The sequence below is a fragment of the Nelumbo lutea genome, chromosome 5 (genome assembly GCF_056320005.1).
Source record: "Nelumbo lutea isolate HS-2025 chromosome 5, American lotus-T2T, whole genome shotgun sequence".
In the NCBI taxonomy this organism is placed as follows: domain Eukaryota; kingdom Viridiplantae; phylum Streptophyta; class Magnoliopsida; order Proteales; family Nelumbonaceae; genus Nelumbo; species Nelumbo lutea.
Window position 1 is genome coordinate 29,532,103 of NC_142688.1, and position 26,500 is coordinate 29,558,602.

The following is a 26,500-nucleotide window of genomic DNA, read 5'->3' on the forward strand; positions in this document are numbered from 1 at the left end:
TAACAATTTAAAACTTCATTTCAATAATATAACATCAATAAAAATGATAGTAAATTATTTATATGTTAATAAATCAAGTGTTTTTAATTAAAATTGATCTTCATATATTATGTATCAAATTTATCGTTTTAGACAAAATATAACAAAAATTATAATAAAATTAGAAAACCTTTATATACTATCAGCTCAATAATTGGTTCGGAACAAGCAAGAACCAAAATCAACCTAATTATTAATTGGAATGAAGCCATATAACTGTTTGGTTCGATCAGCTCAATTTGAGAGAGTAGAGCAACCCATTGACAGCCCCTATCTGTCATATATAACTGATTAATAATTGGTATGGGACTAATAGTCCACCTTGTCCCGAACTAGATCCCATCCATTGACAATTTTATCTATAGCAAGATTATTCATATCACCATTGCTCTCCCTTCTCTCTTTCTTATTTCTTCCTCTCTCTTTATACTTTCTAGCTCTCTCCTTAAGCCACTTGCATATCTCCTCCTCTCCCTTTTCATTTATCTAATTAATAAATGTCCACTAATTCACAATTCACAAACGTCAATGGATTGTGATACGTTCCTAAGTCCACCATAGGAAATTTACCAATGATGAAATATATGTTTCATACCACAATTAAAGGATTAGGAAATTTTCCCAACCCCACCTTAGTCTACAATCCAACCTTTTTCACAATTTAGAATTGTGATAGAGAAAGAAATTATCCAAAAACACGCACCTCCCTAATCCCTTCTTCATGGACAAACAAAAGAGACATTGCAAAACACACCCCATCTTTATCTCAAAACAAAGAGAAGATTTAGAGAGAGTACAAAGTTTTGCATCAACGGTTGCACAGCATTGCCCATTTGACATTAGAGGTGCAGAGTGTAAACAGACATTGTCGAACGTTTTTGTTCACCCAAACATATTTGTCGGTTGGAGATGGCCAATGATGCTGCCAACTTTGGAGCTGAGGGCAGCCAAGTAATTTCCAAGGTCGAAAGGTGGATGTCCCATTTGTCAATAGTGAAAAGATGTTAGAGGCCCCAGGAGTATTCCTATGGGCAGGGATTCCGACAATCAAGTTAGCCGAGGATTCAAGGAGAACAGAGATCATCACAAGGGAGAAAGTGATAGCTCAAGTAACTGTGTGTATCTCTGGTTGTAGTGCCCCTTTTATAGTAGGAGTCACCTAACAGGGGAGTAATGCATGACATATAACCATTCCACGTGTCAAGATTACGTAAGGGGATACAAAGGGGCATCGGCCCATCACGACCCCATGCTACTGGCCTAGGAGTAAATGCACCTAGGACGTGCAACCACATTAAGTCCTCGCCAATTGCTATAGGCGAGAATTACTCAAGTGCCCTTAATGAACAGTCACTAGTCAGTAATACCCCTGGCCGATGCCACATGTTAGGATCCGGCAAGACAACCAAATATACCCACATCACTTGCCCCCACTCTTGAGGCTGAGGTAGAGAGTACTGAGTGATTCATGTTGAGGCCGCAGCCAGGGCTGATGAGGGTAGCTGACAGTACCGCGGAGCTTTAATGTTCGTGAATCGCGATCAAAACCGATGATTGTGATTGCGGTTGAGTCACTGTGTCTCGTACCGGTGTTCCTTCCTTGACTTTGACATATGTATCTTGGACGGACACCAAATTAAGTGATTGAAAAATCGTATCTGGGATGAGCCTGGCTGCGGCCTCAACATGAATTTGATACAAATTTTAATGTGATGTGTTCACCAGTTAATCAGCCCCGTTGACTCGAGCATAGGCCTTTGTCAACTCCATCACCTCGGAGCCCCACCACCAAACTTCAAAGCGCCTACTCTCAATACCTATGATGGGAGCACAAACCCAGAAAACCATTTGGAGAGTTTTTGTGCCCTAATGCTTCTCCATGGCTACTCCAACGCACTTATTGCAGGGCCTTTTAGGCCAATTTCAAGGGAGCAGCCCACAAATGGTTCTCCACGTTCCAACCTTGGTCCATTAGCTCTCGGGATCAATTTGTAGATCTCTTTTTGGGGGCACTTCGCGAGTAGCCAATGATGCCAGAAGATCATCATTTTCCTGATGTCCATTAAGAAGAAACACGGGGAAAACCTTCGAGATTACATGAAGATATTCAATCAGGAAGAACTCGAAGTTAAGGACCTAGACCCTTTGGCATCTATGATTGCCGCCATCAGTGGCCTTCACCTAGGGCCCCTCAGTTGGTCCATCTCCAAAATCCCACCCAAGAAAAATGCAAAGTTCATGAAAAAGGTATAAAAGTACATAATGACGGAAGAAGGTAGAGAGTGAGGTTTTGACGAAGAAGGAGTTAAGATCTTCCATTAGCTCATTAGAGCAACAACTCGAGGAATCCTCTTAGTAGGCCATAGCTGCCTATAAGGCCTCGAATGATCACAAGAGAGACTTGGCCCAATTCGCTTCTCTCACCTACCTGGAGGGCTTCAAGGATTGCAAGATCCAAGTGTCGAAGTCTTTCCCAACTTTGACATCAATCAGTTGGACCCTTTCCTTGAGGCTCAGTTGGACCCTTTCCTTGAGGCCCAACAGCTAGTGGAGGTCATGGAGACGGGCGAGGACCAGGGTGGAAACATTGCTCTTCAGGCCAATGGACAAGGGGCGATCGCCGAGGAGAGTACTACGGGCGATGCCTAGTAGTTGGACTTCATTTTCTTTTCGTTGGGACCCATTTCTTGAGGCATTTGTTGGCCTCGACCTCCTCAGCCACTATGTACTTTTGTACCTTTTTTAGGAACTCCGCCTTGTTCTTGAGCGGGGTTTTAGAGATGGACCAGCTGAGGGGCCCTAGGGAAGGCCACTAATGGTGGCAGTCATAGATAGCAAAGGGTCCAAGTCCTTAACTTCGAGTTCTCCCTGATTGAATCTCTTTATGTAATCTCGAAGGCTTTCCTCGTGTTTCTACTTAAATGGACATCAGGGAAATGAAGGTCTTCTAGCATCGTCGGCTACTCGCAAAGTGCCCCAGAAAGAGATCTGCAACTAATCCTAGGAGTTGATGGATTGAGGTGGGAGCATGGAGAACCATGTTACTGGCCCAAGAGTAAATGCACCTAGGACGTGCACCCACATTAAGTGCTCAATGAACCGCTAAGGGCAAGAATTACCCGAGTGCCCTTAATGAACAGTCGCTAGTTGGTAATATCCCTCGCCAATACCACGTGTCAAGATTCGATGAACCGACCAAATAAACCCACATCAACCAATGTAGAAGTTCCAGTTACCTCACCCATTTGACGTTTTTAACAAGTATTAAATTCTAACCCATCATTCTATGAATAGTAGAAATAGCGATACTATTACTTGTTTTTCTTCATGGTACTATGAATTATGATTTGAAAACCGAACCGAACCAGATGGTTAGGTAACCGATTCCATTTCACCCTAAAATCATTTTTTGGCCAAACACTATTAATTGAGTCAGTGACCAATTGAACCAAATGGTTGAACCATCGATCCAAACAATAGTTTTTAACCGTTTTTTATTTTATTTTTTCTTTTTTAAGTCAAAATAGGTTGTCTATTCAAACCATATGATCGGACCGTTTGACCTGGGAACTGATCTCATAACGGTTCCGTGTCCAATCCGGTTTTTAAAACCTTACCATAAACAATGACGGTGACCGAAGGTGGAGGCGAAGGAGGTAGAACAAAGATGTAGGTAGTAAAGATAAATCTTTTAGGTCTTCTTCTTTGCACCTTGATCATGGTAAAAAATAATAAGAAGAAGAATTATCCTTCTAAAATTTCAGCTGCGCAATAGACAAACAAAGCACAAAAGAGAAATGGAGTTTTGTGGGAAAGGGAGTCGGTGAGACAAAAAAAAATGTGGTTGAGGGGTGAGAAATACAAAAAATGTGGTTGAATATAAGAGGAAAGAGACATCGCTGGTTTATGATTTTTTTTTCGTCTTTTTCTTTGGTGGACAAATGCAAAAAAAAAAAAAAAAAAGTATTCACATAACCTGCTCTGAAATTAGGTTGAATCCATCGGCCCTTAAAACCCATGGATTATGTGGGTCCCATGTAACCACATTATTTTATACTGTTATTATTACTTGGGTCCATCAATTTCATAAATGATGAAATTGTTGTAATTATTATTTTTCTGTTAATCACATTATTTTCTACTACATTTATTACTTGGATCACCAATTATTCAGACCCATAAATTTCATAAATGATGGATTGTTGCAATTCTTGTTATTCTGTTAATATTTCATTTTTTAATTACTTAAATTCAATGTTTTTATTATAATTTTAGCATTTTATTAAATTTAGAATTTTCTTAAAATTCTGTCAATGTTTTATTATAATTTTTTGAGCATTGAATTAATACTTTAATATTTTTAAAATTAAATTTCTTAATTTTGGATCCATTTCAAATGCATTAAAAATATTTGCATTAACAAATTTTAAAAATAATTACATAAGAATAAAGTAATGTTCAACTTAAAATAAAATTTTCATTAATTACAAAGTTTAAAATTAATTATTGAATATTAAAAAATAATTAATTTAATTTTGAATTCCATTTAAAATAAACACATAAATAAATTTTAAATGTATTTAATTAAAAATAAAAATTCTAAAATGAATTAAAATTTTATTAACTTTTATTAAATTTTCAATTAATCTAAAACCAATTTCATTTAACAAAGTCCATGCATCACATGGGTCCATGGCGCCCTACGGCTGCTAGTAAATAGCATAAAATGGTATTTTGCTAGAAAAGTAGCATGATGATTCCTTGCAAGATTACTGATGGAGCGCAATACGGCCGGTCTTAGCTGTCAACGAACTCGCCTCTGAGCTGGAGCATCGGGGGCCTGAAATGGGGAAGATGAGAGAGCTCTGGGGGGAACCCGGTGTGATAACTCCGAAGCTCAAGTCAGTAATCTCTCAAAGGCAAATTGAAGACCAGATAGCGCAAAGTTCACATACCTTGTTTGTTGGGGGTAGGGGGTTCTTATAATCACTTCGCGCAATCGCTCCGAGGCCCTTGTCAGGTCGGATATGATCGCCCTTACGTCTGTCAATTCGGCCGCCGTCCTTTCTGCTGGGACAGAACCGTCACTGCCTAACCGTCTTTCTAACTGGAGATGGCGGTGTCGAGTGGCGGTGGCAGGTGGCCGTTTAAAGTGCAGCCATCAAGCGTCAGGCATGGTACGATTTGTTTGGTTTTGGTGCTCAGAAGGTGACGCGGAGTGGTGAGCGAGGCGAAGTCTTAAGTTCGGAGGTATGTATAGGGCGGGCCAGTTCGGCGAGGTGTACCCCGAACTGTTACGAGGTTGGCCAGTTCGGCGAGGTGAATCCCGAACTGTTGCAAGGTTGGTCAGCTCGGTGAAGTGTATCCCGAACTGTTACAAGGTTGGCCAGTTCGGCGAAGTGTATCCCGAACTGTTACAAGGTAGGCCAGTTCGGATTACTTTCTGGTTTGGGGCCAAGGGGGACTTCGGGCCCCCAGTAGGGAGTTCGGTCCGTTGGTGTCTCCTCTTGGTGTTCGCGCCTTAGGCTCTCTTTTGTGTCGAGCTGTTGTTTTTACCACGTGTTGCATAACTGTGAGGTCGGGCCAAATCTTCCTTCATCAATTATTGCCCCCCACTCCTCGTAAAAGGGTCTTGCCCTGCGCACGGGGAGTTTTGCGAGGTAATAGGTGGATTTGTCCTGTCCTTTGAACCTTGAATGCGCGAGTTGCTTTTGCGAGGGTTCTTCGGTTTCCGAGAAGGCGAAAAACGTGCCTAATAAATGTTGAAGGTTGACCGTGCGTGTTCAAAAATTCGCGCTGCTGGGATGTGATAGCGGGTCATTCAAACTTGAAAAAAGCGTGCCACTGCTGGACGTGCGTTGGCATTTGTCAGGGAGACATGAGGCGCGGTCAGTTTCAGAAAGGCGTGCATCAACGCGACGCCGGTTTCAAAAAGACGTGCGCCGATGTTTTGCTTTTTTTAGAAGGACGTGCACCAATCATGTCTTGACCTTAGGAGACGTGCGGTCAGCGCGAATGTGGGCCATCGGATCGTCTTTGATCTGTACGATCGGTTCTTGGTTACTGTAGCTATAAATAGTGGGGGACCCCAGTCGATTTGTCACTTCTGTGGTTTGCCTATTGAGCTCGCGTCCAACTTTTCAGCTTGCATCCAAGTTTTTTCAGCTCGCGCCTAGGTTCGTTACATAGCCTCCAAGGTTTCTTTGGCTTGTTCCCGTCTCCAGAGCCTTCAAAACTTTCTTCCGATGAGTACTTTCCTGAATCCACCTCTTTTCCTCAATGTCTAGCTTTGATAACTCAGATGACTCTTCAAGTAGGACTGACGTAGGTTCTACAAACCGAGTCGTATCCCCCGACTGCGTAGGTGATACTGAGGTGGAACTCGAGGACTATGAACCAGTAGGCCAAGCCGCTTCGGCAGTTTGGCGTCTACCTCTCGCCGAGGTCAGATGCTAGACATGTTTGGTCCCTCGACCATGACGCCCGAGGGGCTTCAATCTATACTTATGTCTTACAATCTGCCTGGGGGGTATACATATTTTATTCCGTCGGGTAGCTTTCCTTGGGAACACAGACCTGATGAGATCGTGATTTTTCGAGAGCAGCTCGCTGCGGGGTTGCGACTTCCTTTCCACCCCCTTCTCGTCGAAGTCATAAACCATTTCGGTGTCACCTTTGGCTAACTTCATCCGAACTCTATTCGGAACCTGGTGGGGACAGTCTCCCTTTTTTGCGAGTAGAATTTCCCTTTAGATTTAGAGATATTCTTCTCCATCTTGATGCTCAAGAGACAGGCGGGTTCTCTTCCTGGGGGAAGACGGGCATATTACCCTTCTCCTCACCTGGGCTTTAAGCTTTTGCATGATCTTCCTAATAAGGTCCCGGCGTGGAAGCGGGACTACTTCGGTGTGCGAAGTGCACAAGGATGGCCCTTTCAGACCGGGTGGGGTGAGGCCGCTCCTGATTCAGGTGTTACTCTCGACAAAGAAACGGTGAAGGGCGCCCGACAATGGGCACAACAAGGTTTAAAGTGCCATCACTACTTAATGGAGGCCAATTTTATTGCGGCCGGCCTGAGTTCGGGTAGGTTTCTAGTACTGCGGTTTCTTGTTGCTTTGTTCCTTTATTTTTTCTGATGTCGAACTCCTTTCTGCATGTGTGATGGACGCAGAGAGAACTCGTGGGGGGCGTCTGTTCCAAGGTATGAAGAGGAGGAAGTGGGTCGCCAAGCAAACTCGTACCGAGCTGCCCCCGGAAGAGGAGCCTCAAGTTCCAGACAACATGCTGGAGGATCTGCCCAGGGAGCCCGAGGTGACTTTGATTCATGAAGCTGTTGGGGCGCCTTAAGCTGAGACCACCTATACGGGCGCTCCGGCAAACTCAAGCGCTCCTGCTCACTCTGGGTCTGCTTATACACGGGCTGGGCCCTCGGGTTCGGGAGCTCAAGGGGAGGTCAGGATCGTGTTGACGCCGAACTACGCTCTTCAGAAGAGTAGGGAGGCTACTTTCCCTGAGGAGATCACGGCGTGGACCGATCTTCCTTTGAACCAGGTCGCCTGCCGCGTCGTAACACATGCCATGGTGGTAAGTCAGATTTCGTTTGCCTTTTTCATTTTCTGTCACTTTTGTTGTCATTGCTCACTTGTTTCTTTTGGTAGGTGAATTATTCAATTCATGCCTTAGCAGCCCAAGTGGAGAGGAGCTCGCGACAGGCGCGAGCTGCTGAGGCTGCCGCTCATGCTGCTGAAGAGGCTTTCCGTGCTGTAGAGGCGAATACCCGAGCTGCTGAGGCGACCGCTTATGCTGCCGAAGAGGCTGCTCGCGTCGCAATGGCCAGGCAGGCAAGGTCTCAGCGTGATGCCGAGGCCATGGGGGTCGTTGTCAAGCACATGGCAGACTTGAAGTTGGATTTGCAGCATCAAATCGAGTATCTTCAAGAGGACATTAGGGAGAAAACGCAGATTTTTTCCCAAGGCATTGAAGACGCCAAGAAGAAGGCCATTGAAGACTACATTGCCTCTCCGCGTTTTGATGATCTGATGGTGGATTCTTACAGAAGGGGGTTCAAACTGAGCCGGTGAATGATCCGGAACACGTACCCCGACCTCGATGTTAGTGCCATATCCACCTCGCACATAACTCAAGAGATGGCCAATGCTGCTGATGGCGAGCCAGACTCTGAAGGAGAGGTAGGGCCTTCGAGTGTTGTTGAAGTGCCTTTTGATGGTGAAGAAGTAGCCCCGGGCATGTAAAGATAATCTTCTTTTTTTTTTGCAAGTGCCTTCTGATGGCCAATGTACTCCTGTTTCTTGCAACAGAATAGATAATCTTTTTGCCCAAGTGTTCCTTTGTCCCGAACTGATTCTTTGTCTAACTGATAATATGCCACTTTTCTTCTCCGGGTTATTATACTTCCGCAACCTGTTTTGTCGCGGAGGCTTTTGCAGCGAGCTATTTTTTTGTTTTTTTTTGCCGAGCTGATAATATGCCCTTTTCTTTGCTTGTTTACGTCGAGGTTCTTGGCTTGCACCGTGTCCCATAGGACCTGGTTTCGTCCACCTCGCTTGGCGATTTATAGGTAGTATCGCCTTAGGTTCACGATGTTCCACACTCGAGGTACTTGTTTGCCTTTCAAAGTTTCAAGTTCGTATGCCCCCCCCCCCCGAGCACTCTCTTTACTTTATAGGGCTCTTCTCAGTTTGGTCCAAGTTTGCCCTTGCCGGGTTCGGACACCATAATCTTACGAAGGACCAAGTCACCGACTCGAAAGCTTCATTGCTTTACTCTGGCATTGTAGTAGCGAGCTACCTACTGCTGGTAAGCCACTGTCCGGATGTGCGCGAGGTCCCTTACTTCGTCCAGTAGGTCAAGGTTGGTGCGTAACTCATCTCCGTTTGTTCGATCGTCATATGTTTCTAGTCGCAATGTTGGTACTTCAATTTCCGCCGGGATCACTGCTTCAGTGCCGTAGGTGAGGTTGAAGGGGGTTTCTCTCGTGGCGGTTTTTTTTGTAGTTCGGTGAGCCCACAAGACACTTGGTAACTCTTCGGCCCACAATCTCTTAGCTCGATCCAGACGTGCTTTTAGTCCGCACAGGATGGCTCTGTTCATTACTTCCATCTGACCATTTGCATGCGGGTGCGTGACTGATGTGAAGTTTTGCCGAATCCCCATGTTCTGGCACCACTCTTGGAACTTGATGTCCTCGAACTGCTTGCCGTTGTCGAAAATTAGTACCCGAGGTAACCCGAAATGACATACTATATTCTTCCAAAAGAAGTTCTGTATGTTTCGGGCCGTAACAGTTGCCAGAGGTTCAGCTTCTATCCACTTCGTAAAGTAGTCTACTGCAACAAATAGGAATTTTCTTCCGCCTGTTGCTGGTGGGAAGGCCCCAAGAGGTCGATGCCCCATTGTGCAAAGGGCCACGGGCTGGCGAGGTATTTGAGGTCGGAGGCAGGCTGATGGTGGAGATTGGCGTGCTTCTAACACTTGTCGCATTTTCTCATGAGCTCGACAGCTTCTGCCTTCATCGTTGGCCAGTAGTATCCTTGTCGGAGTGCTTTTTGAGCGAGTGCTCTACCCCCCAAGTGTCCGCCGCACAGGCCTTCATGAGTGTCGCGGAGTATGAACTCGGCTTCGGCAGGTCACAGGCAACGCAAGTAGGGGAGCGTGTAGGACCGTCGGTATAACCGTTCGTCTATTATGACGTATTTGGCTGCCTAGCGCTGCACCCTCTTGGTCGCATTGCGTTCTGCAGGGAGGGTTCCGTCTATCAAGAAGCTCGCGAGTGGGTCAATCCAGCTCGGCTCTGTTTCCAGGACGGGAGCGACCTCCTCTGCCCCCCCCCGAGAAAACTAGGCTGAGGTAAGTCCTCTATGTACACGATTCTCATGTTGTGACTTGTGCTGGCTAACCGGGACAGAGCGTCGGCCTTAGTGACTGGAAGTTGAGTAGGGCCTCTTTTACTTTCGCCAAATATGCGATCATGGAGAGCTCGCGTGCTTCATACTTGCCCATAACTTGGTTGACCACGAGCTGGGAATCACTGCAGATGACCAGGTGCTTTGCCTTCACCTTTCGCGCTAGGTCCAACCCAGCTATCAGTGCTTCATACTCTGCCTCGTTGCTGGATGCCGCGAACTCAAAGCATAGTGCGTACTCTAATTTTGTGCCGCCCGGGCCACATAAGACTATTCCAGCCCCGCTGCCTTGCTGGTTCGAGGAACCATCCACGTGAAGGATCCAGGGCTCCTCATCCCAGTTCGCGTTTCGCCTGACTAGGAGAGATGCCACACTTGCTGCTACTTCACGGGGTTCAGACTCTATTGGCTCGGGAGCTCCGGGTTCACCCAAACTGGGGACCTCGGGCTCGACATGTAGGGCTTCGCGGCTGAAAGTGCACTCGGCGATAAAATCTGTCAAAGCTTGGGCCTTAATTGCGGTCTGGGGTTTGTACTGGAGATCGTACTCGCTGAGTTCGATGGCCCATTTCATCAACCTACCGGAGACCTCGGGCTTCATCAAAACTTGTCTTAGGGGTTTGTCGGTTAAGACAACGACGGTGTGAGCTTGGAAGTATGGGCGGAGTTTCCGAGCTGATATCACCAGTGCGTAGGAAATTTTTTCAATCTGCGGGTACCTTGTTTCTGCTCCCTGCAAAATTTTACTAACATAATAGACGGGCCGCTGGACCCGATCCACTTGTTTTACTAATACCGAACTGACTGCTTCGTCGCTCGCCGAGAGGTACAGTTCTAGGACCTTGCCCTCCTCGGGTATGGCTAAGGTTGGTACGGTGGCGAGGTAAGTCTTTAGCTCATCGAATGCGAGCTGGCAATATCGGGTCCATTCGAACCCTTTGCCTTTCATTGCCTTGAAGAAAGGCAGGCAGCGGTCTGCCGACTTGGACATGAAGCGGCTCAGAGCGGCTATGCGGCCGTTTAGCCTTTGAACTTCTTTTACTTTTCGAGGTGGTCTCATATCAAGGATGGCCTTTATTTTGTCCGGGTTGGCCTCAATGCCGCGCCGGTTGACAATGTACCCTAGGAACTTACTCGAGGTGACACCGAATAGACACTTGTTTGGGTTTAGTCTCATGTTATACTGACGCAGAATTTGGAAGACAGAATCCAAGTCTTTTATTAATTCCCGCGAAAACTATGTTTTGACGACCATGTCGTCTACATAACATTCGATTTTCGTGCCAATTAAAGGCCGAAAAAGTTTATTTGCAAGTCTTTGAAAGGTTGCGCCAGCATTCTTTAGCCCAAAGGGCATGACCTTGTAACAGTACAGGCCAAAATCGGTAATGAAGCTGGTTTTTTCTTGGTCGGACTAGTCCATCTTAATCTGGTTGTAGCCTGAGTAGGCATCTAGGAAGCTTAGCAGCTTGTGTCCCGAGGTCGCGTCCACCAGGCGGTCAATTCGGGGTAGGGGGAAGCAGTCTTTTGGGCAAGCTCGGTTCAGATCAGTGTAGTCAACGCACATGCGCCACTTGCTGTTGGCTTTTTTCACCAGCACTGGGTTGGCTACCCAGCTCGGGTAATGAACTTCCCTTATGAAGTCCGCTGCGAGGAGCTTTTTGTCTTCTTCGTCGATCGCCCTCCAGCGCTCCGGGGCTAAGTTGCGTTTCTTCTATCTAATGGGTCTAATTACAGGGCCAGTGTTAAGCTTGTGAGTTATAAGGCCAGGGTCAATACCGGACATATCTTCCGCGGACTATGCAAAAATATCTATATTTTGGAGTAAGAAGCTCACCAGTTCAGTTCGCAAAGGCTCCTTGACGGAGGCGCCGATCTGTAGAGTTCGCATCGGATCTGTAGCCGAGGTCGGGACAACGACTGTTTCCTTAGTGGGCGAAGCTCGTTCCTCGCCCTGCTCCGCCGGTCGCTCTAGTTTGAGGTCATCGACTGCCTTGTTTTTTCCCTTCAGGGCGGCAACATAGCACTTGCGGGACTCGAGTTGGTCGCCCCGCGCTACCCCCACACCGAAGTCCGTGGGGAACTTCATTGCCAGATAATAGGTGGAGACCACTGCACGCAGAATATGCGTAATTGGTCGTCCTATTATGGCGTTGTATGGGGAGGGGGTCGCGACCACCAGGAAATCGTGGTTGAGTCTTACCGCGCACGGCCATGTGTCGACTTCCACAGGTACTGTTATTTTTCTCAATGGCCTGACTTCCTCTCCGCTGAAGCCTACCAGAGGAGTGTGAGCGGGTTTCAAATCGCTTTTCTGCAACTGCAATTGGTCGAACGCTGATTTGAATAGTATGTCCGCCGAACTGCCTGAGTCTACCAGTACGCGCCAGACTTCGAAGTCGTTGATCCTTAGCTTTATGACGAGCGTGTCGTCGTGGGGGTATTGAACACCTCGCGCGTTGTCTTCTATAAGAAAGATCTGGTCTTCCTTCTTTGGCCTCTTGGGAGGGTTCTGCTCCTCTCGGGCTGCTTCGTGAACTGACGTCCTTGCTGCCGCCGAAGTGCATCCTACCACCACCGAACCGCCCACTATCACGTAGATGGTTCCCCGGACTGGCCTTTCTTCTGGGGGAGGTCGCTGCAAGGCTTCGGTCGGTCTGTTGCTCAGCTCGGGGACATCCTTCCCGTGTTCCCCTTGCCGACCTGCTTTATTACTATTGTCATAATGTACAAAATTTCTTAAGTACCCACGACGGATGAGTCCTTCTATCTCGTCGCGGAGATTATTACATTGCTCGGTGCTATGACCGTGATCTTTATGGAAACTACAATATAAATTTTTGTTCCGCTCGTTGGGGTTGCTCTTCAGGCGAGGAGGCCACTTTACGTAAGGGGCGTCCTTGATCGTCATCAGGATCTCGGTCCGCCTTGTGTTCAATGGCAAGTAATCCGTCCGAACTGCTAGGGGAGCTCGGGACGGCTGACTCGGCTTTGTATCTCGGTTGTGGTCTCTTCTGTCGCCCTGGTTGGAGGGCTTGCTTTCTCTTTTTCTTTTTTCAACACCGATTTCGTTTCTCTGGTTGATCTCTTCCTCTGTTCTCATAAACTTTTCCGCGAGCTTGAGGAAGTCGGCCACGGTTGCTGGCTGGCTGGCCACCATGTGCCATTTAAATTCTTTGTGCGTCACACCCCTTTTGGCCGCGGCGAGCTGTACCGCGGGGTCTAACCGAGGGATTTGCAGACATTCCTCATTGAACCGTTTGATGTAGCTCCGAATGGGTTCTCCCTCTCTTTGGATTACCCCGAAGATACTTTCCTTGGTTCTGGGACACCTTTTGCTGATGACAAAGTGCGCAGTGAAGATCTGCACGAACTAGGGCCAGCTTTTTATTGACCCGAAAGCTAGGTTCCGGTACCAGGTGTGGACCACCCCTCTGAAGGTGGTGGTGAAGGCTACGCACATGCACGACTCGCTTGCCCTAGCAAGGTACATTTGCGACTGAAACGCGTCGACGTGGTCGTTGGGGTCAAAGGACCCATCATACTTGTCCAGAGAAGGGAGTTTGAAATCTCTAGGCAAGGGGACTGCCAACAGTTCCGCTGAAAGGGGGGAAGGAACTGAGAGAATGGGGACGGTTTTTACCTCACCCGAGCTCGTTTCTTCCTTTCCTCTGAGCTCAGGTAGCACGCGGGTAGCAGTTCGGCGACTTCGTCGGTGCCTTCTTTGAGTGGGCCTGGTGCTGGCGCTGCTTGCCTCTGTGTTGCCGAGTTCGATGGGCCCGGATTACTGGCCTGCTGCCAAGGCGCTGAAGCGGTTCTCTGTAAGTGGGAACTCGGGCTTGGAGCGCCGAGGTGACTTTGTTGGCGAGGTTCTTGACCCACCCACAAGCTGCGAGGCGGGAGTGATCTTTCTTTGTTTTCGGCCCGGGGATGAGGCCTGACTGTTAGGGGGGTTCTGCGGTCGGGAAGCCTCTCCTTGGTGAGGTCGTCCACCTTGAGGGGAGGCCTTGACCGGCTTTGAAATAGGGTGTCGGGGGGGAAGTGGCTGGTTCAAGGGTAGCTGAGGGAATTGTTGTTGATAATGGTGTTGGGAGAGGTGGTGCAACACCTGGTGTTGTTGGAGTTGGTGCTGCTGGAATTGCTGCATTTGGGCTTGTATTGCCTGCATGCACTGCATCAGATCATCTATCTGGTTTTGGCGGGCTGCCAGTGGGACAGCAGTCGGTTCTGCGAAGTTCGTTTTGACGGGGAGTGGGAGAGGGATGTTCAGCGAGGGAGTGTTCAGAGGTGCCACCGCATGTGGCACATTCAAACTTGGGATCCCATCCTCTGAAAGGGGGATGGTGAACTACCCAATGCACACCGTCGGGGCATTAAGTTGCTCTCCGGTAGTGGCTGTTTCGGTTCCACGTCCAACACTGCTGGAGGAGGCCATTTCGGTGTTGGAGTGGGTGTTGGGAGTTTTTGAAAGAAGGGTAGGTAAAAGATATTTAGAGGGAGGCTTTTAGAAGCGTTCCCACAGACGGCGCCAATTGATGGAGCGCAATCCGGCCAGTCTTAGCTGTCAACGAACTCGCCTATGAGCTGGAGCGTCGGGGGGCCTGAAACGGGGAAGATGAGAGAAATCCGGGGGGAACCCGGTGTGATAACTCCGAAGCTCAAGTCAGTAATCTCTCAAAGACAAATTGAAGACCAGGTAGCGCAAAGTTCACATACCTTGTTTGTTGGGGGCAGGGGGTTCTTATAATCACTTCGCGCACTCACTCCGAGGCCCTTGTCAGGTCGGATATGATCGCCCTTGCGTCTGTCAATTCGGTCGCCGTCCTTTCTGCTGGGACAGAACCGTCACTGCCTAACCGTCTCTCTAACTGGAGATGGCGGTGTCGGTTGGCGGTGGCAGGTGGCCGTTTAGAGTGCGGCCGTCGAGCGTCAGATCCCAAGTCAGTCCGGTGTGGCGCCCTCGGGTACGGACTTCCTCAGTGTTAGGCATGGTACGATTTGTTTGGTTTTGGTGCTCGGAAGGTGACGCGGAGTGGTAAGCGAGGCGAAGTCTTGAGTTCGGAGGTATGTATAGAGCGGGCCAGTTCGGCGAGGTGTACCCCAAACTGTGACAAGGTTGGCCAGTTCGGCGAGGTGTACCCCGAACTGTTACAAGGTTGACCAGTTAGGCGAGGTGAATCCCGAACTGTTGCAAGGTTGGCCAGCTCGGTGAAGTGTATCCCCAATTGTTACAAGGTTGGCCAATTCGGCGAAGTGTATCCCGAACTGTTACAAGGTAGGCTAATTCGGATTACTTTCTAGTTTGGGGCCAAGGGTGACTTCGGGCCCCCAGTAGGGAGTTTGGTCCGCTGGTGTCTCCTCTTGGTGTTTGCGCCTTAGGCTCGCTTTTGTGTCGAGCTGTTGTTTTTGCCACGTGTCGCATAACTGTGAGGTCGGGTTAAATCTTCCATTATCAATTACCGTGGCAAAGAGTTTGGATTAGCTACACGTAATACACTATTTAGTGGATTTCGTGTCCAATTAAAATATTCCATGTCAGTTTTGTGCGTGAGGGATCATTTGAGAGTGTAACAATCTCTCTTTCTTCTTTCTCCCTCCCTCCCTCTCCATCTCTTTATGGGTATCAACTATAATTAGCATGGGATATGCTACAACTAGAGGTGTATCATATCAATCATGCGTATTAGATGGAAACAAGTGTGTATCATATTGTATCATTCAATACACACCAACATGGAACGATATAGAATGAACACATCACGCCTCCCTTTCTATTTTAAAAATGAAAATAGTATGAATCAAACCCAGATCACCTAGCACCTGTGTCCAAACCCCAAATACAACCTTAAACCATTAGGCTATTTTACCTCTTGTGATATTAAATGAAATAAAATAGCTTTTATTAACTTTGGTCTCCACATGCAATTCAAATAAACGAGACATATTTATATTTAACAATTCTAGTCGAAAGTTAAAAAACAATATTCAAAATCAGTATTTTATAAACTAATGAAATAAATGACCTATCAAGTTCACATTAAAATCAAAAGATGATATTGATATTAAGAAATTTATATAAATAAAATATTAATAACAGAATAATTATTTTAATACAGAAAATTTATAAATTTGTACATAATATGTATGTATATGTATTATTAATTATTTTTTATATACATTAAATAATAACATATTTATCACTTACAAAAACAAGAATTTTTTTACTCAACATTCAAGAATATAATATTATATTGAATGTATCAAATCTATTAATCTATATTTATATCATAAAATGATTTTTAATTTCATAAAAATTATAAAAACACATTATGAATTTGCATATGATATACATCTTAGAAATTTTAATATATTTGATACATTTTAAGTTAAGATTATATATTTTTATAAATTATTAATTGGTAGTTTAATTTACATTTGAGAATTTAATATTTTGTTGACTTTTTATTAATATAAAAAATAATAAAATAGAAAATAATTGATATAATAATTAAGGTATAATAGATGCATATGTTTTACGTCTTGGATTATTGATTTGTGCATTATTAATAAAGTTATACTTATGATATCAAAGCATCCTATTACATTAATTGTAATATATTTTTTATATACATCTTAAAATACACATTTCTTATTTATTTATACATTATTTGTGTCTATTTAACGTTAGTATTATTAATGTGTTTATAAAATTTATATTTGTTTCCCTAACATATCCAACCATTTTCATATTTTTCATCTTATGTAATCCCAAAGCATATCTGTATGACTTGTCTAATATAATACCCAATATCAATAATTTAATATTTGATCTCGGACCATGAGTTCTCTAACTCTATTTCGGGCCTATCAGTGTCTTTTAATATCCAATTCATCCCTCAGGTTACTACTTGTCAATAACTTGTGGAACCATTTTTATTAGAGTCCCAAACTCCCAGTGGAGATGGAGCAAAGACTGATTTGAAAGCTCAAAAAACATGAAGTGATGCTATTGAGAGTTTAAATCTGCGCCCAACCGGTTCTCGCCCCACAAACGCTCCACACGTCGAGCGTCCGCCATCTGTCCCTTCGCACGCAATTAACTTGTCCCGTTAAGCCCCAAAACAAACCCAAAACCGAGTCAAACATTCCCGCGTGCTTGATTTGCGGGTCCCCTGACCTCCATTCTTCTCCCCTCACCCGAGTTCTCCTTCTCCGGCATTGGCGACCGCTCCAGTGAGTTCACTCTGTCCAAGTATTCTTGAACATATATTATTCTTATCTGTATGATATTTGGCTACACTTCATTCAGTTACCCAACGGATCCCGGGTGATGCCTAGGCATTTGACCGATCTTATGTGTATGTCATTTTCTGGAGCCTCTGGATTGAGAGGAAAACAGTATTTGACAGAAAATTCAAACCCAGGGAAAAGATAATTGCTAAAACAAAGATTTCAGGGATCATCAGGCGCAGATTGTTTTTGATTCAGACATTTGATTTCTACTGTCCTTTTGCAGAAGCTTCCTTCATTCATTGTTCTCCTGGAAATTATATTTTTGTTATGGGCAGGGCAAAAAGATAACATATGCACTGTGCTCTTCTGATTCTGATTATTCAAAGAATAACAAAAAAAGAAAAGAAAAGAAAAAATTCACTGAAGTGTTGGATCTCTTTCTTCTTTTCTTTTTTATCCAATCGGCGAGACCACGATCACTGAAACTTCGTTTTAGTGTACTATCAGGTGCAGCTGGTATTGGAGATGTAAAGATGGCACCAAGACCACGATCACTGGAACGTCCAAACCCAAGTTCTTGTCCATAGATGACTGGGCGAATCCAATATAGGTAAGACTTAAGAGAAAGAATGGCACAGAGGAATGTCTTGTGGAAGAGTGGTTTCTATGAGAGTTGGAGAGTACCTGTGACAGTGAAATGGCCGGATGATCGCCGGTGCCGGAGAAAAAACCACTGTTGCCAGTGGTTTCTCTGATTTCTGAAAAACCAAAATATCAGAAAAATAAAGAAAAAAAAAAAGAAGATGTATGAAGAGTGATAATATGAGAGTTGGAGAGTACGTGAAATGGCAGAATGATCGCCGGTGGTCGTTGTAGATGGTTGGTGGTTTGACTGGTTTCTCTGATTTGAAATGAGAAAATAAAATATCAGGAAATTGGGGTTTTTCTGATTTGAAATGAAAAAATAAAATAACATTGTGTTCCAATTTTAACAAAATAGTGTTGGAGAATACCTGGTCAAGGTGAATTCACCGGAGCGGTCACCGATGCCGGAGAAGGAGAACTTGGGTAAGGGAAGAAGAACGGGGTCAGGGGACCGGCAGCTCAAGCACGCAGGAATGTTTGACTCGGTTTTGGGCTAGTTTTGGGGTTAACTGGACGAATTAACGGCCGTCCTGTTAGCCCCACAAGCTAATTGCATGCGAAGGGATAGATGGCGGACGCTCAGCGTGTGGGGCGAGAGCCAGTGGGGCACAGATTTGAACTTGATGCTATTACCTTTTTTTTCTTTTCGATATAAAAGGTGATGCTATTATGTTTGTGCCAATTAATGGTAGGGGTGCAACTTCAACCCATGCCCAATCCTAAAAGTTGAGCCTTAAGCCCTAAGCCCAAACTATCCAATCTGAGTCTAGTTCACACTAAAATTTGATATATTAGGATTGGGTTGGGCTCAGGTTAGTTAATCAACCCACATAAAAATTTTATATACATGTGTATATGCATATATGTGTATATATATGGTTTATTAAAAAGTATGTATATATGCATGTATGTATGAAAATATATTTATATATATATATATAATGAGGTTGAACTCAGGTTAGACTTAGGCTACCCTGAACTTTTAGGACTAGGTGGGGCTCCCCCAAGTTAACGGTCTCAAGGCTAAGGGTAATGCCTTTTTGTAGACTTTGAAAGCAGTAGTTCAGACTTCAGATGTTTTATATGCCATATGATGTCCACTCTGCTTTCTAAAACCAGAAACCAGCAATTTAAATTACATTCTGCACTATTTTGTTTTTACCCTAACGCAGTGTTTGGTTTGAAGGAAAAAATAGGACAAGGAAAGAAAAGATAGGGAAACCTTTACAAATCATTTATGGGATTCCTTACTTTTCCCTTTCTTTCTGTACCTTTTCCTACTAATCAAAGGGTTTGGGGGTGGAATGTGGCATGCTTTAATCTTTTGAAGATGGTAAACCAAAATCAATTTAGACAGATGGGATGGATGAGAACCAGAGGGTTTGGGGGGTGAAATGTAGAATGATTTAATCTTTTGGAGATGGTATGGCAGGCTAGGGATGTTAATGGACTAGTTTTAGATTGGACCCATCTAAACTAAAATCAATTTAGACAGATTGGACGGACCAACAAGACATATTGAATTGAACCAGTCCAGACTTAGTGGTCCAAAGTATTTATTAGATTGGATTGGGCCTGATTCATTAATAATGAATTTATATTGAATTGGGTTGAATTGAACGAATATCTGGTCCATTGATGGAAAGATAAAAATATAGGTTTAAGTGCCACTGGACCAAGTTAGAATTACAATTAATTTAAATTAAAACAAATTTGAACATATAGGATGGTCCATACATTGAACTGGATTGGATACGGGATATGAGATACGCCCCATATTTTGATCCGGAAAAAAGCCACAAGTAAGGAAAAAAAGAAATGAAGCCATCGGCACCAGCCCAACATTCGGCCAACCTCCCATCGTTCCATACATGGGCTGAACGGCAGAGGATCGGTCGAGATACCTCTGTGGGGCACGAACTCATCTTATAGCAATAGGCTAGAGCCTAGAAGGATCTACTATGCCCAATTATATACAATAAGGAGTAGACTATCTGTAAGAAAACTTAAATGTATAAGGCATAAATCCTAGTATCCTACACATGACATTGTTGTTGCTAAGCCACAACAAGTGACTCTCTAATGGATTTATAAGTTAAAAGAAGAGTTCAGTTCAGTAAGACATGAAAGAAATCATCTCATCTCAATGACTCGAACAATTATTAAAGATATATTGATAAAATAACGAGAGCATCATCAACCAAATTGTTGAGGGGGGGCTACCATTCTACCGAGTAGTAGAAGAAGCTCTAGTTTTGGTACTCCTCACTCTGGTACTGCTTAAGAATCTCGGCACATCCAGCCAGGGGCTGATCTTTGACGAAGCCCATGTTGTTGGCGAAACGCTTGTCCGACAAAACCCCGTTGTTGCGGGTTAGAACCACATTTGCTCGCTCACGTCCTGACTCAATCTTTCCACAGTCTTCTTGAGAGCTTCTCACAAGGACTGCTTCACAGAGTTGATCCCCGTGGTCTTCTGCGACCTGGATATTGTACGTTCCAGTCGCATCCGTTACACCTTCAACACTGAAGAGCAGATTCAGGTTGTCTCGGTCTCGGCATTCCACCCTAACCCTTGCACCTGTCCATTACAAACTAATTCATTCAATCTTCATTTCAGCTCAACCATTTATCATTTACCACGAACTGGCTTCAATTGCAGTAGTGCAAGTTAATGGGTCATGGGTATCGACGGGCAACCGCAAAGCAAAACACTAATTAGTAAACCCAGAATCCCGCCCTCCCCACCAGGTGTTTGATCAAACCCGAAATTTGATGAAACTTTGGAAACCTCTAGGTAACCAAGGTGTTCGACCCAATCTTTTCAAGGCCTAAACCGATCAACTGGATAAATAGTTCAGAAGGGTCTGAAGATGAGGCATAAATCTGGTCAAGTCGTCCCTGATGGGTCGAGATTTAGCTACCAAGACCAGCAATCCAGCATTTGCTCATGCCATAGAATGAATGTAGCAAATCGCTGCCATGACTTTGTTTGCATGTGACATCAACAGAAGAATTTGCCTAGGATCTTCCCCAGTTCCCCATCCCGACCAAACCTCACTTTTTCTCTGTGAAGCTTTGGCCAATATGAGCCGAAAGCTTAGAGGGTTAATGGTTGAACTGCCGTCACCCGTCGGAGATCGTGGCCGAAGTCATCGTCACAGTGCAAATAAACACTTCCAGATTAGCACAGTAAAGACTAACACCATATACCCTAGAAGAGTGGCACAGGATGCACCTCACATAATAAGAAGTTTATGTATACTGATGGATCCCATGGAACCAGTCAACAAGAAGCTTCCTTTTCTAATAAATTCTTTAGATCTGATGATAGACATGGTCTACCTTCGGGTCAGGGGATACATAGCAAGCACCCAAAACTACACAGACAAAGATCTAGAAAAAAATAGGCACTTGATAAACGGTTGTGATCCTTGAGGAGGAAATTGAGACCACGAAAGTAGAGGCAGTGGAGAATTTAGAAGGTGTACGTACCGGGAATGTAAGTGGTGGCTGGGGTCTCAAAACCAGCGCGGCAGGTGTCGCAATAAACGCGGCCGACGACGTTGAAAGGGTTTTTGGCGGGACGGGCTGCGGTGACGAGCGCCGGAAGAACGCAAAGAGCGAAGAAGACTACCAGCCTGGCCATGGACATCTGTCGTCGCTGATAACCAGAGAAGGAGAAAGAGTGTTGCTTCTGAGAAAGATTGATGAAGACAATAAAGGATAAAAGAGTGAAGACGAGCGACTGAGAAAGAGAGTGGGAGTACAATATTGTCGGTGGTCACATGGGATGGAGTTGGGAATTGGGATTACAGCACAGAGAGGCAAGGAGCATCGTGGGTCATTAATTGAGGAGGTGGGGTTTCCCTGGAAACAAAGAAAATAACAAAATACAGAAATGGGAATAATATCGAGGAGTGGTGCAGTAAAATATTTGGATGTATGGTTTCTACATTTCAACCATGGATCGTGGTTAATGTTCTCCTTTTTTTTTTTTTTGGTATAGAGAAGTCAATACTCAATAGAGGCATTTCCTTTATTATGGACAAAGATTAAAGCCTAGGAACAATAAACTTTGGCTGAATCGTGATTAATGATTAATAAGTATGGTTCCATTCTCAATGCATAGTAGGATTTGGTGTGAGAGGCATGTAAGGCATCAGGTGTGAGGAGCGGATCCCTTGTTTTCTTCAGATTATGTAAGGCATCAGGTGTAAGGCATCATGTATAAATATAAATTCATAAAGTGTAAAACCTTATATTTTGTATTATTTTATATGTATTTATGCTATACATCCTCCTGATTATGTTAAAGCTGTAGGATTGCTTGTTTTCTTCAGATTACAAAAACATTTATTATAGTCATTGTTATATCCCCCCACTGTTTTTTCTCTATTTTAAAATTTAAAGAAAGCAATAAAAATAGCATCTTCTCTCTCACAATTAAAAGATTTTCATACAAATAAAAATGAATATAAACAAAAATAAATAAATTATTATTTTAGTTGATTAACATGAAAAGATAGGTCCCGTTTGGTTTGCAGGAATAGGGGTTTGGATTTGGAATCAATATGAATTATTTTGATTCCAACTGTTTTGTTGAACAGAATTAGAATCCCATTTTCATTAATGTTGAACGCCATTATAACCATTCCGATTCCAATTCCAATTGTAAGCAAATGGACTCGCATTTTTTTTCTTACCTTTTGCACTCATCTATAAATTGGAAAGAGAAATTCATGCAATTTATAAACAGATTCTCAAACAGGTCAAAACGATGAAATATGCATTCCCTTTGCTGAAAAAAAACTCAAAATAAAAAAAAAAGAAAAGAAAAGAAAAAGAATCTTTTAGGCTTCAGAAAAACAAAGACGAAAGTTTTGAAAGCCTGCAGTTTGATAATTTTGCTCTTTGAACGCTTGCCTTTGTCTCATGACAGTAAAAAATGATCGAACGATGTTTAAAATTGCCTTAAATAATGATTAGATGAGTTAAAAAAAAAAAAAAAAAGACTTGCAGATTTTAAAATGAAAGCACGAAGCAAAATATTGGAAAAGACTTCTATCGAAGTTTTGTAAGCTTCGTTTTATTTTGAGACTTAGGCTGTATTTGGTTGTAATACAATTTTATTTGCACTAGTATAAGTCTATGGGAGTGCAAATGAAAAAGAATGTAAATCAATTGCACTGTCATAGTTTTGCATCAGTGCAAATTTATTTGCATTGCAATCAAACACAGCCTTAAGCTCAGTTTGGAAGGAGCACAAATACAAATATGTAGGGTGCATAACCTTGTATTTTATATGTATTTATACTGTATATATTTGGATTTATGCTCCTTCCAAACTGAGCCTTATGCTGTGTTTGGTTGCAGTACAAATTTATTTGCACTAATACAAATGTATGAGAATGTAAATATAAAAAATGCAAACTCTTGTTTAATTTTATTTTGAATTTTACTTTATTCTGCTTAATGTCTTAATTTATTTCATTTGTACTACAATCAAACAAAATAAGATAAAATTTAAAATAAATAATAAGTGAGAATTTACACTCAAATCTTTTGCACTATTATGATTTTGTATTAATACAAATTTATTGCTTTGCAACCAAACAAGAAGGGAGGACATGTACATATATATATTGAAATAATACCAGCCAAGCAAGCTAAGGAGATGAGGTAGTATTTCATTGGTAACCCAAATACAAGTATAACAGCAAATTAAGATGATCAAATCTGAATACCAAAGATGATAGAGAAGGGATCAATGATGATGATATGGCAAGTTTGAGAAACTGAATCTTCAACTCCTATGATTTGGCTCAATGTTTAGGGAATCCTGGGTATAGAATGAAAGGAGATTGGAGAAAGAAGAACGAACAAGCAGGAAGAGTCGAGGATGATTCCCTTGCCCAGACGTCAAGGTCACCATCCCAAAATTTTATTGCACAGTCTGGATCTACAGACTACAGATAAAAACAATTGTAGGCACATGTGTTGTCCGGACTCTTTTCACAAATGCACTTGCTGCAGTAGCACGCCTTGTATTTTGCTGGATAAAATATGTATAACTTAAATATAAATTAGAAAGCAATTGTTTATTAAGATTTTTATTCATTTATTTATTGCACTGATCCTACAAAACAAATACATTGCGTGCATCCATGTGAAAGATGGGCCAACATCCACTACCACATTTTTTCTGTCCGTTTCCCCAGTTGCAGAATTTAGTTCTTCTATTTCTACTTATGTGGGGTCTGACCCAGTGTGGATGCAGACTACCCGACCAAACCAAGCTAGCTTTTGTATGGGTTAGACTTGGTTTCTAAATTGCACCCTAGCCTTGACCTAAAAGACATGCACACATATATCCAGTACCCATAGAAGTAGGGGTGTCACTGGACAAGTCCAGTTTTAAGTTGGATTCCATCCAAATCAAGATTAATTTGGATGGATTGGACAGACAATATTAAATTAAATTAATCCAAAATGTCCAAATTCTAAAATATTCATTGAATTGGATTGGACCTAGTCATTTGTGATGAATTCTGGATTAAATCGGATCGGACCAAATTTGATTAATAAGAGAAGCATATATATTTCTTACGCAGGGATAAATATAAACTTTAGCGATGAACAAACTCACCCAACCCACTGAACAATTTATTTATTCTCCAATGGTTTAGAAAAAGAAGCGATCTCAAATGCATTATTCAACTAGTAGGAGGTGGAACCTCGTTCATCTCGAACCATCCACTTTGTGAATACACGATAGATCGAGTGAAAGATGCAACATATTTTCCTTTATGCATGTCTCCTGGCGTGATGGCAAAGCATGTTTAGGGAGGAAGCTTCGGCGGCAAGAATGAAGATGGATTTGTACACGCATGGAAGAAGGTGGGATCACGGAGTCAATGATCGTCAATGATCGAAGGTGCCCTACTTCCACTTCCATTGGACAAAATCATTGGTTCTATCACTCATTTCATTTCCTTAGCTAGGGTAGGAGGCACCCTAACTACCCTAGCTAAGGGTAGGTCTGCCTTAGCAACTAGGGTTGGGAGCTGAAGAAATCAGGGCTCCAAATATCATCTCTTTGTCCAAATTTAATTTAAGGTGATACAAGTTCAACTCAAATAACCTATATTTATATTTATGATTATATCTGATGAAGTAAGATTTGGCCTGACCTCACTGTTACGTGATACGTGGTAGAAACAACAGTTCGGCAAAAGGGGCCAAGCCTAAGGCGTGAATAAGGGGATACCAGCGGACCGAACTCCCTACGGGGGGCTCGAATTCACCCTTGGCCCAAAACTAGGGTAATCCGAACTGGTCAACTTTGTAACAGCTCGGGATATACCTCACCGAACTGGCCACCTTTTAACAGTTCGGGATACACCTCGCCGAACTGGCCAACCTTGTAACAGTTCGGGATACACCTCGTTGAACTGGCCACCTTGTAACAGTTCGGGATACACCTCGTCGAACTGTCCAACCTTGTAACAGTTCGGGATACACCTCGCCGAACTGACCTGCCCTATAGATACCTCCGAGCTCAAGACTTCGCCTCGCTCCGCACTCCGCATCACCTTTTGGGCACCAAAACCAAACAAGTCGTACCATGCCTGACACTAAGGAAGTCCGTGCCCGAGGGCGCCGCACCTGACTGACTTGGGATATGACGTTTGGCGGCCGCACTCTAAACAGCCACCTGCCACCGCCACTGACACCGCCATCTCCAGTTAGAGAGACGGTTAGGCAGTGACGGTTCTGTCCCAGCAAAAAGGACAACAACCGAATTGACAAGCACAAGGGTAGTCATACCCGACCTAACAAGGGCCTTGGAGCGAGTGCACGAAGTGATTATAAGAGCCCCCCGCCCCCAACGAACAAGTATGCAAACTTTGCGCTATCTGGTATTATCTTGCTTTTGAAGGATTCTAACTTGAGCTTTGGAGCCGCTACACCGGGTTCCCCCCCGGAGCTTCCTCATCTCCTCCGTTTTAGGTTCCCTGCTACCCCGTTCAGAAGCAAGGTTGTGGACAGCTAAGACCGCCCGGATCGCGCTCCATCAATATCTAAATAATATATCAAAATAATCCATCTTTTGATTCAGCTGCAACCATATCTGATGAAGCATGATTTGACCTGACCTATGAAATGGCGACACGTGGATATTGGCTTAGCGTAAGCGATAGCTCAGCATTGTGGTCCAGTACAATTAAGTAATGGGTCCATAAAGCAGCTCGCTACATCGTAGTGCACTAAAGGAGGAGGTCACCACAATGCGAGCTCCGGGTTCCCCGAGCTACCTCTAAAGGGATATTTCGAGTCAACTTTAACTTGCAAGCTAAGAAAACCAGCTCGCCCAAGCTCCGAAACAGATAAGTCATCCCGAGGACCAATTCTACTAAGGGTATTCCTGAAGTATTCCAAACTCGCTGCAAAGTAGCTCGTGAATGGGCCGCACGAGCATTCCTCAGGAAGCTTCTATTTAACAGGCCATACCAGTCAGACTGCGCCACGTCCCTAACTGATGGCGCAGTCCCTGTCCTTTCGACAGTCTGCGCCCACGTCTCTCAGTAGGCAGAGGCATGCCGGTCACTTTGGAGACGTGTCACTCACCCGGGCAAGGAATACGTCACAAGAGCGCC

At 44.0% G+C, this 26,500-nt stretch overlaps 1 protein-coding gene and 1 long non-coding RNA gene across 2 annotated transcripts; both read right to left on the reverse strand.

The window, feature by feature from the left end:
* Positions 1-17,568: 17,568 nt before the first annotated feature.
* Positions 17,569-18,555, reverse strand: LOC148851350 (uncharacterized). The gene is made up of 4 exons (XR_016099314.1): positions 18,209-18,555; positions 18,036-18,096; positions 17,880-17,953; positions 17,569-17,786 (listed from the first exon to the last, which is right to left on the reverse strand). It is a non-coding gene; the product is annotated as an uncharacterized LOC148851350 (long non-coding RNA).
* A 1,282-nt stretch (positions 18,556-19,837) lies between these two features.
* LOC148851351 (pollen-specific protein C13-like) lies at positions 19,838-21,538 on the reverse strand. Its single transcript, XM_088945061.1, has 2 exons — positions 21,336-21,538; positions 19,838-20,421 (listed from the first exon to the last, which is right to left on the reverse strand). Exons 1-2 carry the CDS (start codon positions 21,493-21,495, stop codon positions 20,090-20,092), a joined length of 492 nt encoding a protein of 163 aa, XP_088801187.1. The 5' UTR covers positions 21,496-21,538; the 3' UTR covers positions 19,838-20,089.
* Positions 21,539-26,500: the final 4,962 nt, after the last annotated feature.